General features: G+C 36.7%; 1 protein-coding gene across 1 annotated transcript; it reads right to left on the minus strand.

Annotated features, from left to right (window-relative positions):
* Nucleotides 1–2,724: 2,724 nt before the first annotated feature.
* Nucleotides 2,725–17,852, minus strand: SFT2D2 (SFT2 domain containing 2). The gene is made up of 9 exons (XM_032219962.1): nt 17,661–17,852; nt 15,543–15,629; nt 13,966–14,051; nt 13,702–13,783; nt 10,746–10,781; nt 10,598–10,656; nt 7,595–7,624; nt 6,887–6,929; nt 2,725–5,325 (listed from the first exon to the last, which is right to left on the minus strand). The coding sequence occupies exons 1-8, from the start codon at nt 17,721–17,723 to the stop codon at nt 6,890–6,892; spliced, it is 483 nt and encodes a 160-aa protein (XP_032075853.1). The 5' UTR covers nt 17,724–17,852; the 3' UTR covers nt 2,725–5,325; nt 6,887–6,889.
* Between the last annotated feature and the right edge of the window lie 1,210 nt (nt 17,853–19,062).

Raw genomic sequence — 19,062 nt, forward strand, 5'->3', positions numbered from 1 at the left:
CAACTATTCATATTCCAACTCATAAACATGAAAGTCAACATGAGGCTGGAGCTCATCTCGTAAACACATGTAATCCAACGCGGTTGACGTGATGTGCCAGGGCCTCGAAGCTGTTAGGGACTGGATGGGGGTTAACAAGCTTGTACTCAACCCAGATAAGACCGAGTGGCTGGTGTGCTTCCCTCCTACTAATTGGCCAAGTGTTCCATCTCTCAGGCTGGGGGGGTCAAACAGTACGCCCCTCAGACAGGGTTCGCAATTTGGGAGTCTCCTGGACCCACAGCTGACTTTTGAACACCACTTGTCGGCTGTGACCAAGGGGGCATTTGCACAGGTTCGCCTGGTGCACCAGTTGCGTCCCTACCTGAACCGGGAGGCTCTCACAACAGTCACTCGTGCCCTTGTGACCTCTAGACTGGATTACTGCAACGTGCTCTACATGGGGCAGCCCTTGAAGAGCATTCGGCGACTACAGCTTGTCCAGAATGCAGCCGCCCGAGCGATCGTGGGTGCGCCTCAGCTCACCCATGTAACACCTATCCTCTGCGAGCTGCACTGGCTGCCTATTGGTCTCCGGATACGCTTCAAGGCGCTAGTCGTCACTTATAAAGCCCTTCATGGTATTGGACCTAGGTACTTGAGAGACCGCCTGCTGCCAATTACCTCCACTAGACCGATTAGATCCCACAGATTAGTCCTCCTCCGAATTCCATCCGCCGCCCAATGTCGACTGGCGACTACTCGGAGGAGAGCCTTCTCTGTGGCTGCTCCGACCCTCTGGAATGAACTCCCCGTGGAGATTCGAACCCTCACCACCCTCCAGGCCTTCCGCAAAGCCCTTAAAACCTGGCTGTTCCGACAGGCCTGGGGCTAAAGAACTGTTGCCCCCACCTCGAATTGGTATGACTGTTGTGTTTTAATTATGTATTGTTTTTTATGTCGTTTAAATTCTTGTTTGTATCCCCCTTCCCTGGTTGAGTTGTGAGCCGCCCTGAGTCCCCTTCGGGGAAAAGGGCGGCATATAAATAAAATCAACATCAACATCAACAACATCATTATTTTTGACAAGTTTCTCTTTTCTCTAGAGACAAAATAAGAATTTTCATAAAATGTATCCTTATTTCCAAGAGACTCTAAAACACTTTACCTCAATTTTCACAATTGGAAAATTGTATGTTATAATATTAAATAAAACACATAATGTACAGTGATGCCAATCATTTGGTTCATCTTTTCTACTATTTGGTGTTTTTTTCCTTGATTCTAGATTCTACATTTCATTTCTTAGCTTCAAATTCAAAAGAGAAATTCAAAGCTTCAGCTTCAAAATAGATGTTGAATTCAAAGAATGTTTATAATCTCTATGACAGTATATTGACAACAGCAATGTGTTCTCAGAAGATATGGCTCCAGTTTCACAACTCTGAACACTGACTTTAGGAAAAACACAATACAGACATGCATTGTGAAAACACTTTTATTACAGGAGACATAGTACTGAAAAAGAGTTCCTTTCAAAAGATATTTTCTTCTAAGGCAAACCAAATTTCCAGCACAGAGAAAAGGTTACAAAAGCCAGTGTACAAAAATGGAATGTTTTTTCAAACAAAAAAATCAATAGCTTATTACAAGGGTTCTGCAAAACACAGAAATGTGTTTTATCTGCTGTTACACAAATAAGAACCAGTTTTTGGCTTATTAAAGTAGTCGTATCTTTAACAAGTCTTCTATGACTGCTTCAAGTCAAAGAGGTTTTTTTTAAGTTCTGTCTTTAAGCTTTGCACAAACTGGTTTAATAGTTTGAAGAGGGTGATTCATTTGCACTCTGCATTCTGTGCACTCTTCAAAAGTAACTCTTTTGAACACTTTGCACAACTCTATTATGGAAATCCCTGCTAACATGACTGGGTCAGTCTATAGAGATAGGCACTTCATTTCCCATGCCCACTCAAATAAACATATATCTCAAACAATTCACATTATTTATATTTAGTGGTGGAAATACTTCAGAGGATGCAATAGCACACTTGCAATTAAGGCAGAGTTTATCATAAGAGTACAGAAATAATGCACAGAGATAAGTGATTTAACAAACTGACAACGTGAGGAGGTGGGAAAAATTACAAGAAAAGCTATCTTATTCTATATTTGCCACAACATAAAGGCTGAACATTGGCTCAGAGAAAAAGTTATTGAAAGGCCATATAACCATATCAAGACAGCTTCCTTAATACACGTTAGCAGGGAAAAACAATAACTCAGAGATGATATTCTTACAAGACATTCAATAGCTTTAATAATATTATATTAATAGCAATAGCAATAGCAGTTAGACTTATATACCGCTTCATAGGGCTTTCAGCCCTCTCTAAGCGGTTTACAGAGTCAGCATATCGCCCCCACAGTCTGGGTCCTCATTTCACCCACCTCGGAAGGATGGAAGGCTAAGTCAACCTTGAGCCGGTGAGATTAGAACCGCTGAACTGCAGATAACAGTCAGCTAAAGTGGCCTGCAGTACTGCACCCTAACCACTGCGCCACCTCGGCTCATTTATTAAACATAAAAAATATCCCTAACAAGAATTCAACAAGATCAAAACTTGGAAGTTACTCAATTAGTGTTGGATATGTACTGTAATAATTTAAGAGTCAGACAAGATAGAACATTTGTTTGTCTAAAATGCAAGATCTTGCTATTGGCCTAGCAGGGTTCACATTCTGTAAGCAAGGAGATAATTGCAACTGGAATTTGTGAGAATTATTTTAGTCTCTCCCCAAAATAAGCCTCCTACTTCAGACAGACATATTGTAACAAAAGGTTATTTCTTCCAAGATTTAAAAAGCTGGGTTTCTCATTTGCTACATTTCTTAAGCACTGTTTCCCAATTTGACAACTCCATGAGGACTTTATGCTGATTAAGAACTTAGGAAATTTTGTTTCAACTTGGAGACCATCAAGTTGGAAAAGGCTAACATGAAGCAGCAAGATGTAAAGGCAGGAACTGAGAGCTGTATGACTCAGTGGGATTCAATTCAGTAGTTGGCATAGAGTTATAAATTTCTTAATGTGGATGTCTGCATCTTCCAGCATTTATATGATTACCCTTCTGTTACTCTAACAGAAATAGACGTAAGATGGATTGCACATCAGTAGCAGCAATGCATGTTACCTTAAACTCAATTCTCTGAAGACATCAACAAGGAAAATTGTAAGATTATCTCAGCTGGTATTCAAAAGAAAGAAGTCACATAGTTAGGAAATCGGGAGGGGGGAGCACAAGGGTGGAATCAAGGAAGCTTCACCAAATCCTTTAAGTTTATACAATAATTTCTCACCACTTTATATTCAAGTGACCTTAAAACTAAGACAGAATGTATGATGCTTATATTTAAATTTTTCGTCACAATTTATGCCTGAAACAAGTAAGAGATTTGTATCTTTTAGAATGTTGTCCCCACTGTCTTTTTCAATGCTTCAGAAATACATCAGGAAGAGACTCCATCAAGTTTAAAATTTTGACTTTTGTATTTCAGAAGCCTCCTTGTGTCACAACTGTCCACTATAAGAGAGAGTCTGCAATTACCACTATCATTAAGCACTACACATTGCTTCACTATAAAAACCTATTAAATATATATATACTTAAATATCTATAGAATATATTCAAAATTTATAATCTGGGCAGTTTTATATTTTAAGCAGTGATAATTTTAAATGCTCCCTCAAAAAGCAGATGTAGGAAAAAATCATATCTGTTCATTTCTTAAAACCAAGGTCTTGCAGACCTAATTTTAATACATTACTTAGAGTGACCTGTATTCATTTAAAATCAGTGTATACAATTCTGTGCTTCATTCATAATGAGAGTTATAATAAAAGTGAATTATTTCACAAATGCCAAGTTTACAAATCTATAAATATGTTTGTTTGGTAAGCAGTGCAATACAATTAACTTTCCAAGATCTCTGGAGTAAAACAACCAACAATTTAGCTATACTAAACTAGTTAGATACAAACATTGGTTCCATTGTGTAAAAAATAAGAGTTAATTTGGCTACTTCTCACTGGAAAATTTCTGTGCTCTGATATCCTGTATTAGTCTCTTTCAAAAGGCAAAAGAGAGCAGAACAGGCAGTATAATGAACATAGATAGTAAATATTTTTTTCTTTTAGCAATAAGTGCTTACAGTTCATGAATTCCACCAAAGGCAAAATTATTGGATTTTTTTTTAAATAAGCATAGCACAATATCAAGATAACCAACTGCAAAAACTCTCAAATAATTCTTAACATGTGCACACACTAATTTTACTTCTTATGAAAAATAACCAAGGAATATGCCAATGCAAATAGGAGAAAAAAGGAATGCAACAAAAAATGCCAATATGCTAGCATCCGTAAATTGGGAAATCAAAGCATGAAACATAATAAGATTAGACACAGTGATTATACAAGGAAACATATTGAAAGAAAAGATAGGATGAGAAAAGAAGATACTCAAAATCTTAGATGTTTGTCTCCCCAGTTAGATTATGGTACACTTTTGAGTTATTCAAGCCATATCTGACCAACATGAAAATAAAAATGAGAGAGGCACTGCAGTGGCATCAATAAGGAGAATTTTTTTCAGAATATAAGTTACCAATAAAGGCAGAAGTCTAGATTTTATTTCATTCCAAGGCCACATGAGTAGAAGTCCATAAATAGAAATGCTTGGAGAAATCATCTTATCTAATTTTATGATTCCTACTTTTCTCCAGTTACTGATTCTCTTGCTTATCAGACACTAAATCATGTAATTTAAAGAAAGGAATTATAATTGGTATCCTGTTAAGACAACAAATTAATTCCAGGAACTTTCCTCATACAATTTGCAATCATGATTTTTAGAATGGAAAAAGAGACATTTAGAAATGGTCTTTTGGTAGCAAGTAACTAAAAGAATGAAAGAATTTACTACATGCTTAGCAAATATTTCCAAAAATATAATCTGTCCTATGGACTTTTTGATAGAAACCTGTTAATAGAAATCCCATCCCTACTAGAATATCAATTTTACTTCCAAAATAAAATCATCTGAAAAAAAGATTTTTTTTGTGGCATACATTAAGTATTAGTTTTGCAAGTGAAGACGAGACATAATTTATCTTGAAAGTTTCATAAAATGTGTTATCTTCAGGAGAATATATGGTAGCTTTGTCTTCTGAGTCACATGTTAACCTAACACGTTAATGCTTTGTTCTTAGGCAGCTGTGTGCTGTTTCAAGAATCATTTGGTTGTGCAGGTGTTGTAGTTCTCAGTGTAAGAAGATAGCCAATTTAGCCTGCAAAAAGTAACCAAACCAAAAGTTTTGTAAGTAATTTCTCCATTAATTATCTGGTTTATCTTATGAAAGGCAGAAAATTGTTTTTCTAAAAAGTATATTGCAGTTTCAAATGGGAATACTGTTGGTGGTAGAATATATTAATTGCAGTAACAGAAGGCATTCTTTTTGGGAATAAGCAGAAATGCATAGTCATTTTTTTTTAAAAAATGCATCCCTCCAACAATCTGTTCTTTAGTTTGTAATTCAGCTGTTGTTACAAGTCCTCAGACTGGAACTCACATGTAGAAAAGCTTTTGAAAATGAAAAAAAAAAGTTTACTAATTAGAAATATCTTAGCTTTTACTGTCCCCCATAATATGAGTGTAAAATATCCACATCATATCTTCAATTGCTTATTCCATAGCATTAAATGAAGAAAATGGGAACATTTAGACAGGTATTATAACATCCTTAAAACTGCTTTATTTCAGTAGAGGTTAATTAAAGGAATCTACACCTTAATAAACCTGTTTTACTTCAAGATATCATTTTAATCCTCACAGTGAATTGGGGAGTATTTCCCAACTATTTTTTTAAACATATCCTAAACTCCATGTTCTCTGGAGTGGAGAAAATATAACTAACAAAATGGAGGATGCATCCTTTAAATTCCTGAATTTGAACATTACCAGAATTTGCCTAATTCCATCAGACTCAAATTGACCCTCTCTGGCCCCAAAGCTCCCACCTAAAACAGAGGGCAGAAGTCTCCTTGCCAGCTAACAGAACAGCCCAAGACCAGTCCTAATAAAGGAACATAACATAGTAAGAAACTAAAACACCCCAACCTTCCATCTGCTTGCTATCTGATCACTTCAATATTCTATCTCCTTTACAATGGACTTCCCCAAATCTGCTGCTCTCCTGAAAGGGCCACTTTGCCTAATAGAACTTATCCAAGGAACATTGATGAGGACTTTCCCATCTTCCCCAACCTGGACAGCAAATCAGATCCCTATGACACGTATCAAAGGTGAACCTATGACACGTGTGCCAGACGTGGCACGCAGTGCCCTTTCTGATGGCATGTGGGGCGTCATCCCAGTTCAGCTCCACAGGGCATGTATGCATTCCTCCTGCTGGCCAGCTGGTCTTCGGGTCTCTGCCACATATTTGTGGGGGGCATGTGAGGGTCACACATGCATGCAGGGGACACATGTGCAGGGGACGGGTGCGGGCAGGCAGAGCGCATGCAAGGAGGGCTGCACACATTGAATTTTGGGGGTTTGGGCATGTGCTTTGGGCACTCAGTCCAGAAAAGCTTAGCCATCACTGCCCTAGGATATTGCAATACATATGGTTTTGTTCTGTACTTCTGAATTTTCCATAACATCTTCAAACTACCTTAAAAATGCTGCATGTTATGTCAAAACATCTCTTCAAGGCCCTTCCAAATGTTTGTAGAGTCCTTTTCTTTACTATAAATGAAGATGAACACAGCTAAAAATAAGGATATAACCATTTTACTCTAACATACCAGTCACTGTATTTTCTGGACGTTATTAGGTTGTTTGTTTACCTGTTATGTGAGGCATGCAGCAAAACATTTTTTCACAGCATCCCTGTGGAAAGAAATGCTGATGAAGCTAAGAGTGACTAGATTTAGACAAGACCAAAATATTTAGACACAGTTTATTAGCAAAGTCACAACTGATAAGTTATGCTAAGCACAATGATCCATATTATGACTTAAGGCAGTATATGAACCTAGGAACTGCATCATTTAAGCCAACCACACTAAACAAACTCTCTCTATATTTCCTTTTAATCATATCTCAAAACTCATATCTTCCATGAAATCCTGACAAGAAGATATTTATTATCCCGAAAGTCATTAGTATCATAACTGTATATTTGTCAATTCTTTTCTTATTCAAACTAGAATTGTCCAATGCTACCTATACATACCAATCACATATTTATAGGTCTCAATATTCTTTCCTTTCTTCAACTTCCCTTGTCATAATATAGATTAAAACTTTTTGGCATTCACATTAAAACTTCTCAGCATTCACTTGTAAAGCAACTCTATACTGATGGCAGTATTTCACTAAAACAATCATGTGCCTGTCATTCCTGCCAGAAAGTATATAGTTTTTATAAGTAATTCTTGGATTTCTGGCACACAGAACAGGTTTTCATTAAAATTAGTTTGACTTTCCAACTCATATGGATCACAGAGGAAATGTGTTTGTCCCATGAACAAAATGCGGGCAATCAAGATTACCTTGCAAATGGTATGTAGGAAATGCTGTACCTAGAAAAGGAATAGCACAAATTCCTTTATTAGCAAGAACAAACAAAATCACTTTCCTCTCACAATTCAACATTGTTAACACTCTACATTAGACATGGCTAAACACAGATGCCGGGCAACAAATACACACACACACACTGTATTGCGCCAAGTTAGGCCATGCTGAAATACACTTAGACTTAGACTAAGCATTGCTTTAATTTTAAAATCAATTTACATATGGATGACTTCTAGGGTAGCAATGACTGACCACAGGGACAGGGGAAATTCCAGGGAACAAGGGCAACATAACTTTTTCTGTATCACTTTGGCCATGGCTGATCAACAAGATAAATGTTGTGCATTCAAGAAATGAACTTGGTCAGAACATTTGTAATATCATATATCACTGCAAGTGGGAGGATATGTAAGCAGAAATGTAAGTGTTATACGCAACTATTTCTTCCATAGATTTTCATTCTATAGAGATGATGTGAATTTTTCATTATATTGGATGAAGAGAGTGAGTGGGAATGAGAAACTATCTCAAGAAAGTAATTCATCTCCATTCACATAAAATTTGATAGTGGAACCATGGCCTATTTATTAGATAATCAAAGAAGATCTGGGGTATCAATGTGACTGGAATTAAACACAGGTTACTAATGTATATTTGGTTCAACATTGCTAAATTAGTAGGTTATTCAAAGAAATAAGTAATATGTTTTCATTCAAATCCAAATTGTTTTAAGAAATCTATAAGAATGGATTTATTATTCATATGTTCTTAAATATATTCAAATATTAATTCTAATAAAAACTGCTTTGGTGAGCTGAACATTATTAAATGTTTGAGTCATCATATTTGTATGGATAGCTGCATATCCTAATGAGTTTACAGAAAAGAAAAATGTTAAAATGAATGCAGCCTCTAAACTGATTTTCATACATGCATATGCAGGTGTATGAAATCCAATGTTAATTCATTTTCAGTTTTTTAAGAAGCTTGATAAGCCATTGAGAAAGTTTTAATGGGATTAGAAGATTCACTGTTTTCTTTAACTGAATTACCATCTTCATATGAAAAAGGAAATTTTAATCTCCTGGATTTTCCTTGCTATCACTGGGAATAGTTTTAGTATTCAAGTGGTTTTTTAAATAAAAAAGTTTGACTATAATAGAAAAATTATTTGATCTTCATAAAATCTTGGTTGGATTTTGATTTCTCTTTTAGCTAGGACTGAGTTCCTTTTATCCTAGTAGTCTACTAAACATATTTGGAGGATTTAGGGTAGAAGTTTAATTCTGAGACCTGTTTACAAGAAAAACTCATACTTTGGATGAGTGTAACGTAAAGATTATAACAGATTTTTTTTAATGAACATAGGCGCAAATGGGTTTAGTACCTTAAACTAGGTTATTGCCTTTTTAACTACTACAAGAAGTATTTGGAAATGGCTTATATATTTATTTGAAATCTGCTTTACTATTCAGTTTTTCCCCTTCTGAATCCCACAAACTATTTGTTTTACTGGAAAACACTAAAGATTTTAAATTAATAAACTATGGTCTAATCCATGTAGGGGTTTTTCTTCTTCAAGATTCTGGAAGTGCCTTTTTTCTAGGGTTGTAGAGAATGTCAGAGAGAGTGACTTTCCCAAAGTCATCCAGCTGGTTTTATAACTAAGGCTGAGTAGTCTTCTAGTTTCTAAGCTGTTGCATTTAAATTTTTATTTTTTATTTATTTTATTAAATATATTTATATGCCGCCCAATCCCGAAGGACTCCGGGCGGCTTACAAAAAATATAAGAAAAAAAAACACATAACGATGAAAGAAAACAGTTTAAAAACAGCAACACCCTCATACATTCATTCTAATCCGGGCTGGACCTCAACAGTGAGGTCAACAGCCCCAGGCCTGCCGGAACAGCCAAGTTTTTACAGCTTTCCTGAAGGCCATGAGAGTGGGTATGGTCCGGATCTCCGGGGGTAGCTGGTTCCAGAGAGTCGGAACAGCCACAGAGAAGGCTCTCCTCCGAGGGCCCGTCAGCTGACTCTGTTTGGCTGATGGCATCTGAAGGAGGCCCAATCTGTGGGATCTTACTGGCCGCTGGGAGGTATGTGGCAGCAGGCAGTCTCGAAGATACCCTGACCCTAAGCCATGTAGGGCTTTAAAGGTGATAACCAACACCTTGAATTGAGTCCGGAGACCAATTGGTAGCCAGTGCAGCTCACGGAGGACAGATGTAATGGCACACCCAATATCGCTCGCGCGGCCGCATTCTGAACTAACTGCAGTCTCCGAACGCTTTTCAAGGATAGTCCCATGTAGAGCGTGTTGCAATAATCCAGCCTCGAGGGGACAAGTGCGTGAGTGACCGTTTGAAGTGCCTCAATTGGTGCACCAGACAAACTTGGGCAAAGGCCCCCCTGGTCACAGCCGACAGATATTCCAGTTTCAGCTGTGAATCCAGGAGGACTCCCAAATTCCGAGCCCTCTCTGAGGGGCATAAATTTTCACCCCCCAGGGTTAAGGATGGACTGTCCAAGCAGTCCTTCGGGAGCAACATCCAAAGCCACTCAGTCTTATCAGGATTGAGCACAAGTATTGCCACAAACTGACTCTTTAATAAAACTTTAGAACTAAGGTTCATATGCCCGGAATAACCAGGAGTTCACATGTAGAATGAGTCATATCTCATCAGGTAAGAGATCAAATGTTCATGCTATCCTGCAAATCATTTTGCATTATATGCAAATGTGGGCATGGTTTCTCATGTGAAATCCAATGAAAACAGCTACTTAGGGCAATGCCTTCAAAATTCCTAGCAATTAGGAGAAAATAATTTGGCTTCATTATAATACCCTTTATGTGAAAAGGATTCAATGTCTATGAAGATATAAGAAAGGCTTTTCTTCCTAGATGCACAAGAACTTCAAATTATTGCCAAAGATCTATGAAAAACAAGCCAAGAAAAATGAGGTATACATACCATGCCAAGGCAAAGAATTGTAAAAGGCAAAAGAGGATGGTAAGCCCCTTATTATGCCACTGAAAAGAAAAAAATAGACTTAGACAATAATTATTTACAAAAGATTTTATTAAGACATATCAGTGACATTGTAAATTTGTTTACTTACCCAGAAAGCTGCACACAGAGTTAATATGAGGCATAACTAAAAAAAAATATACAGAGAGAAAGTCTTTGAATAAGAAATGCTATCTAACCTAATAGCTGGAAATAAATAAATTTAATTTATTTAAGTAAGTGTATAAGCATTGCTTTAATAGTAATAGTTAATTTTGAAGTAAACAATTACAAAGCAAGTGTGTTTGTAATTGTTCTTTACCCCCATACAACATAAAAGTCTCTGGATCAGGCCAAATCTAACTTTTCTTTTTTTGCAAATACGTTCTTTCTAAGTTCTAAATTAATTAGGGTTAACCTAAAACCTCCCATTTGCCTTTAGAAAATAGGTTGACCCCCCTCTTCTTCATGGCAACCCAAGATATTGGAACACTGCTATCATGTCACTCATAGTCCTTTTTTTCATTAAACTAGAACAGGGGTGTCAAACTCAAGGCCCAGGGGCTGGATCCAGCCCATGGGGTGCTTAGATCTGGCCTGTGGGGCTGCCCTGGAAACAGCGGACCACCCTACGGTGCCCCTGCCAGGAAAAACGGAGCTTGGGAGGGCCACATATGGCCCTCCCAGGCTCTATTTTCCCTGGCAGAAGGATGCAGGAGGCCATCATAGCCAGAAATTGAGCTCAGGAGCCTGTTTTTGCTGGCAGAGCACTCAGGTCACCAAAGGCGCCCCAACACGAGTGACACCAAGCTGGCCATGCCTACCCTGGATAAACCCACCCAACCTGAGATCAAACACAACCCTGATGCGGCGCGCAATGAAATCGAGTTTCACACCCCTGAACTAGACATACCCAATTCCATCAACCATTCTTCATATATTTTAGCCTCCAGTTTACTAATCATCTTTGTTACTCTTCTCTGCACTCTTTCTAGAGTCTAAAAGTCTTTTTTACATTGTAGTGACCAAAGTTGGATGCAGCATTGGTGTGGTCTTAGCAAGTCATTATAAAGTGGTATTAATACTTCACATGATCTTGATTCTATCCCCGTTAATAGAGATGGAAACGCCTGGAAAAAAATTCAGAAAAATTGGGGGAAAATAGGGTTTTTTTCCATTTTTGTCCCCAAATGGGAAATACAGAAAAAAATTGTTGTTTTTTTCTGGAGGTTTTCTAGGCCTTCTCATGGCTCTAGGGGTTCCTGTCTGAGCAAAGGGTTGGGCTAGAAGACCTCCAATGTCCCTTTCAACTATGTTCTTCTGTAACGTTTTGATATAGTACATATCTTATTTGCAGATTCCCTATTTGCTTCATAGCAGCTGCTGCATGTTAAAACATGCATGCTGCTTGCTAAAACATAGGTGGCAAAATTAAATTTCTTTGTTCTTTAGAGGAAGTGTATTGTTAGCTATGTAATATATGGGTTATTTTTTAAAGCTCTATAGTTTTGATTCCTTTTTTTCTTACAGGTTGTCTAATTTTGATGTATGTTACTCAAGAGTCACATTATTTGAATTTAGTAGTCATATAAATCTTTGTAATAAAATATATATTCCTCCTCTTTCCATGGTCCTAAAGTGTATTGATATAGTTGTTCCCAAGGGTGGGTTGCTATGGGTTCGCCCGGGTTCAGGAGGAGCCAACATTGCGATGATACGCACGTGCGGTCTCGATGCTCCGAGACCACAGCCGATACTTTTGGCGCTTGGTGGTCCAATCGGACCTAAACCGTCCTGCAGAGACGGTGAACAGGAAGAATATGTCTTGCTGATCTCAGGGACATCGCAAAGTCCCTGATCGATCCAAGAAAAGTTCTTCAAGCTGGCAACAAAAAATCCAACCATTAGGCTGATGAAGTCGGGGCGGCTCCAAAATGGAAGGATACGGAAAGAGAAAGTGTTTCCAGCTGGTGAAGAATTTTTACCGTTTTAAAAGAGACTATAAAAAACTTAAAATTAATTTAAATTGGAGAACAGAAGAAATAAGTGGAGGAATTACGTTTGGAATGGTTTTGGACAGTGGGTTATCTTACTTTTTAAATGCTATCTTTATGGATGGAATTTATGCAAGCCTTTTAAAACGAATGGATTAAGTTTTCTTCTATTTTTTCTTTTATTATTCTTTGTAACCTATGGACTAAAATTCTCCTCTTTCATTACTGTGGGTATTCTTCTAACTCATTCAAGAATCGGACTTTTTTTAACTTGAAATACAAAAAAGATACAAAAAGAAACAAAGAAAATTACAACAATAACACTGCTACTTGGAGGCTGGAAACCCATTGCTGAAATTTTTGAAGCCCATTCCTGGTTGTTCCCCCAGGTAAAAGATTTTATACTGCCCCCACTTGTTCTTAGAATAACTTTTCATCTGAAATCTAGATGGAACTAAAAAGAGATTGTTTTTCCCAAATTCAGCTTCTAAATAAAAGATCCCAATTATTCTTAATAACTGGATTCCCATGGTTTAGAGTGTATTCTGTATCTAAATCTTGTATATTTCTTTCAAACAACAACAACAAAAAAGACAGTTTCCTATATTAAGCCTCATGTATTATAAAACCCTGAAGAGCCATAGACAATTACAATAATCTATATCCGTTTATAGTTATGAGCAAAAGCAATTTTTAAAAAGCAAAATGGTGTTTATCTAAACTTCTTTTAAAAAATGTGGGACAACTTTTTGGGCAAAGAGATGAACTTAAAAAAAAACCTGTCTCTGAGAACTATGGTGCTGGCATCATAGGGTGGTGGGATTTTCTGTCATTTTAAGGAAATGATATGCCAAATATATAAACCTCTTAAAGACTGAATACTACAATTTTGATTTTTTTTTCTGCAAAAGCTCTTCTTTTTTTAAATTTTTAATTTATGCAGTGCTATTGGAAATGGAGATTTTAAAGACCAGAAAAAAGTAGCTTTGAAGCCATGTATATCCCTCTGTACAAACAATATTGAACTGAACATTCTTATTAGTCATTAAGAAATAAAAAAGAGAAATGACTTACAAGCATAACAATTGTAGCTATCAAACGAGTGGGTTCAAACATTCTTTTTAACTGTTTCATTGGTCCCATAAGAAAGACGGTACTACAGAAGAAGAAAAGGATTAACATAACCTTCCACAAATATATAGAATAAAAATATTTTGACTTAATCACATAGCAGCAGAAATTAACAGAGTTATGTATTTCAAGTATTACTAATGCTAATCTCATTAACACATTTGAAAGTCTTTTATCATCTACAAGTTCAAAATAAGAATCTTTTACCTTCCAAGGGAGGAGATATTTCCCAGGGTGTAAAATACTCCAAACAAGATAGCTCCTTTCCTGGGAACCCATAGTAGACATGAACCCTAAAAAAGAGAAAACGAAATAAGGAGACTGTAAAAAATGTATATATTGTCCTGTAGATAAAAGTATAAGGGGCTATTAAATTCAGATTCTCTTATTAATTATCAGAGTCTGTTTGTTATAGCACTAAATATTCAAATAAAGCAACTTAAGACAACATTACTATGTATAATGCACAGTCTTGTTTTAATATAATATAGTTTCATATAATGTCATATAATAACAAACTCAAACTTGTTGAATGCTAATCCTTGGTTAGCCAAAATAGCATAATCCATGTACAAGTGGGTGGAGAGGGAACTTGGTTTTAATTACACCTTGTGGACACCGAAGATGCCCTGATCAGCAATCACAAACAGGGAGTTAATAGAAAAGAGTCTCTAGAAGGCTGAAAAAAAGTATTCTGCAGGCACCTCTGATTCATGCCTTCAGTTAATTATTTGGCAATTAATTTAGTTTTCTTCAAGAAACAAAGAGGTATGGTTTGGCTAGGAAAAAATATGCTAAGATGATATACTGCAGAGTATACTTACTTGGGAGTGCACTCACTGAAATACAATTTATTTTTTGTTTGCTTATAATTTTTTTGTTTGTTGACCTTTCAGTACACAGCAAATAAGCATAGCATGTGCTTTATCGTCCCTTCAGTACAGAGAATCCTAATTCCAGGGCATTAAACTTTAAAGTCTTTTAATGTTCAATAAGCAAGTTTTATTTGGACTATTTTATATGATAACTGCAGTTTAGAATGTAGAAAATAGTAAAAAGAATGTGAAAAGAAAGAAAAAAGATATTTGGCATTAAAAATAAGAAAAACATCAAGGATATATTTGATGTGGTCTGCTTTTGTATAGTGGAACTCATGAATAAATGCATAGAAGCTAGGGTGCAGGATGAATTTTAAAAAAGGCTAAAAGTTATAGGAGTCTGTGTGTGTGTTTGTGTGTGTGTGTGTGTGTGTGTGTAGGGTCTGTGTATCAATGTTATCCAATCCTTATTTTTATCTTTTGTTAGATTAAACTGATTTCACAGCACCCTTTCGATGAATTCTTACTTTAAGAGATTGCAGGTAGTCCTAAATCTGGAAATTGTGCTATTCTGAGTTAAATTATAAAAGTTGAAAATATATCAATTCTCAATGTACATGCATAAGTTTGCAACTGTTTAACTAATATAAAATTATATGGGGAATAAATCAAAACTCACTCACCAAAACACAGGTGTTACTTCAGTTAGGGTATATCCATGTACAGCAGAGGTGTCAAACTCGCGGGCCGGATGCATCATGCGGCCATGCCCTCCCCCATTTTAGCAAAGGGGGAAAAGTTATGATACCTCATGTGATGACAACATGTTGTCGCAAGTTTGACACCCATGATGTACAGTAACAAGCAGTTGAGAATAAGTGTCAGCACAATATTTTGCACTGCATGTGACAAATATCCCAAAAGAGCAGAATTTTATGATAAGAATAGAAGAAATTAAATACTTACCAGAATAGAACACACAACTCCTATTGCAAAACAAGCTATGAAGGCTTTCAGTCTGGTACTCCAGCTTAAGGAAGTGGCATCAGCTATCTGGAAATATTACAAGGTAAAATAACGATGATAAAAAAATCAATTCAGTTCTTGATGAATGCATCTATGAAACTTTCTTGGCAGAGTTTTGCCACTGTCTTCTTCTTCCAGGATTGTTTTTCAATTTTCCAGTATAGCCAAGTGTCCTAGGTCTCCCATGCATTACCAAGGAGATTCTGTTTAGTTTTGTAATAAGCAAAGATCAGGGTCAAGCAACACAGTAGCTGTTGCTTTCTATTTTCTTCCTAGCAGTTTAGTAACAGAAGGAAGTATCAAACATCTTTAAAAAGTTTTAAAAATAAAATGGTTCCATTTTAAGTTCCATCCATGCTAAGGGGTAGTAACACTGGACTGAGTTGTTTTACTAGTGACTTTCTCAGTTCTAAAATACTCTCAATTGTTGCCTGGATTTTCTTTCCCGCTAGGCTAATAAGATTAACACTTTAACACTTACAAACTACCAACATTAATTAAATTACTCTCTTTCTGCTATTTTACTGCTTATATGCTATGCCCAACCACTGCTGGTTTTAATGTTTAGCTTAAATTTAAAATGATGCTTTTTATAATGCTAGAAGCTACCTGCTAAATACATTTTTGGAGTTTCTAATTTTTAATTGAAAAAATAAAATATCTTCCAGATAGAGAAATGGGGAAAACATGAGGCAGCAGTGTACACCACTTTGAATTGTACAAATACTACATCTAACAATGTAGTAAATAAATGTACAGTATTTAAAGTAGTCCAAAGTAAGGTTGGTGTGTGTGTGTCTGTGTGTTTAATACTATTCATTTCTAATTCCTGGCATGAAAAGATCTGTGGCCCATCATATAAGATTGACCAAAGCCATTATGTTTCCAAAGCTGAAAGCTAATTCAAATCTGGGTTTTCCAGATGCTAGTCAAACTGGTTAATCATTGCTATACATAGGCTCTAATTTTTAAACAACTCCCCTGAGTAATTAAACCACAAATTTAGCCATAACTTTCATAATCAATTTAAGTTGTGAAGCCTTTCGTTGTTTGTTTGTTCCTATGTGCTTGTGCTTTGCAAATACTGCTCAGAGTGATTTGCTTGTTACTGGTACAACCTTTTCATAATTTCTTCCCCTGAGATCCTATCCTGTTTTCAGTGCTTCAGATACCTCTTCAGTATACCAGAGACATATTTTAAATTTGGTAAAAATTAAAAACCCTTTTTTAATTCTCTAGTCACATCTATCAAAATGGGACTTTGCACTTTTTCAGTGCTTGTAAAACTATAAAGACATTCATTTCACCAAAATAAAGTATTAAAGGAGAAATGGCATATTTTCTAAGACTAAGGAGCAACAATTCTTGTCTTTAAAAAAAAAAAACCTATACTGTAATGAGAAAAACTAAAAACGTTGGAAGTGTAATAAAGAAACAAGTAAAAGCATTGACAGAAATGTGTGCATATACGACTCACCCACGTTTACCCTAATCACTAATCACGATCCCTTCACATTTTTTCTGGAAATACAGTACATTCAGTACCTTAAACTAACTGGAGGAAGTGTTTACTCAGCATGCTAGGCTAAAAGGTGGACTATTAATGGTTCAAATACATCCTGGTAATACACCCATGATGTGTGGGAGCACAATGGCTTTATTTAAAATTAGGATGATCACACTAGAGTTAAAAGCATGAGAACTTTCAGAAGGAAGTGAATGACACCTGCAAATAGGTTTTCGATTACAACTTTCACCATATCAGCTGGAATGATGTAAATCATATATCCTGCCAGCCTAGTTAGAAAAGCTGTCAGTATCAAGCAGTAAGAAACAGACTCAGAAAAAGCTCTGGGAAAAGTAAAGGAGGAGGCGGACGGAAAGAAAGAGTTCACTTGGGAGACTACACGGAGCACTGGCGGTGGGCAGAAGCAGCAAAACACGATGAAACAGACAAAGGAGACAGTCCAAAAGACAACACAACCTAAACGGAAGAAGACGACGACTCAGGTGGTAACTTGGCATCGCCTTAACCTGTTGAAATAAAGAGAAGCTTACCTCTGCCAGAGGTCCCGGGTCCTCCGCGTCCTGTCCACCGAGAACTCGCTTTAATTTATCCATTCTTCCTGATCCAGGCACTCCCGAGTTTCGCCAGTTCCGATGTCGATTCTACGCACACCAAACCACCTTCTCCAGCTTCGCAAGACTACAGCTCCCAGCAGACAGAACGTTCAGATATTCCTTAAGCTTCCGTCTTCCGCCCGGTGCCTTTCAGAGCTCCCGTCCCGCCGCTGCGATGCAGGTCGGGAAATGTAGTTGGGGTGTTTCCCACTTATGCACGTAGAAGTTTTAGTCCTGAAGACAATGCTCTTTTCTTCAGACGTTTAGCGCGGTGTTTCTCAACGTCAGCAACTGTAAGATGTGTGGACTTCAACTCCCAGCATGCTAACAGGTGAATTTTAAGTGCCGGAATCTGCACTTTAAAGTTGCTGAGGTTGACAAACACTGGTTTGTCTGACGCGGCTTTGCTTGTAAGAGGAAATGGGTACACTGTACTGTATATGTTCTGGACTATAATTGAGCGCATTTATTTTGACTGCTTTGGTTAGACAAAGTTTATGATAAAGAGAATAAGATTAATGTTTTATATGAATTGAAGGTTAATTGCAGAATGCTGTGAGAGCTATATATGGAAGAATAAATTGTCAAAAATGTATAAGGGAATATTGGAAGTACAACTGTAAAAAGAATAGATTTGATAACCTCTGATGGACTTGTGATAAACTAAAAATATCCTGGGATCAATTTTTTAGCACCTGCCTCCAAAAGTTGTGGATGCTCCATCACTGGATTTTTTTTAAAATGAGATTGGAAAGCCATTTGTTTGGAATGGTATAGGGTTGAGTATGGGGTTGGACTAGAAGATCTTCAAGGTCCCATCCAATACTGTTATACTGAATCTGTTACTGAATCTTTAATTCAGAAGAAATAAATAAATATAAAGGCGAGCCCAGATTTCCTTTTTTATTTGATGGATAAACAACTAGAAAGGAAATTTGGAATGTTGTTATTATCTATTTTTAGAGCAGGAAGAATCTTATATTACTACAAAAATGAAGAGAGACACACTTCTCACAATGGATGGTAAAGGTGATGGAGTTAGGAGGGATGGCAAAATTGACTGTTTTAGTTTTTATTTCTAATTAGAAACTTTTTTTGACTTTTCTCAAAATTTAAGAAAATGAAACATTGGTTTTAGGTTTCAATTATTACACTGATTTTGACTTGGAATGTTATGAAATGAGAGCAAAAGGTTGATGTATTATTTCTGTATGTTGCATTATTTATTGGGATATATTCATATTCATACTTTTTATCAGTTTCTCCCCCTGAACCAAATTTGCTCCCATTCTGTTTTGGGAGACTTACCCCACTGACAGAGTTCCAAATGTACTTTACT

The sequence above is a fragment of the Thamnophis elegans genome, chromosome 6, assembly GCF_009769535.1.
Source record: "Thamnophis elegans isolate rThaEle1 chromosome 6, rThaEle1.pri, whole genome shotgun sequence".
Classification (NCBI taxonomy): Eukaryota; Metazoa; Chordata; class Lepidosauria; order Squamata; family Colubridae; genus Thamnophis; species Thamnophis elegans.

Bases quoted from the DNA above. Each gene is read 5' to 3' on its own strand.
- SFT2D2 (XM_032219962.1), bottom strand. From the start codon at position 17,723: ATGGATAAATTAAAGCGAGTTCTCGGTGGACAGGACGCGGAGGACCCG. The intron at 15,630-17,660 runs GTAAGCTTCTCT...TAATATTTCCAG, and splicing joins ACCCGGGACCTCTGGCAGAG to ATAGCTGATGCCACTTCCTT. The intron at 10,782-13,701 runs GTAAGTCATTTC...ATTTTTTTTTAG, and splicing joins TAGCTACAATTGTTATGCTT to TTATGCCTCATATTAACTCT.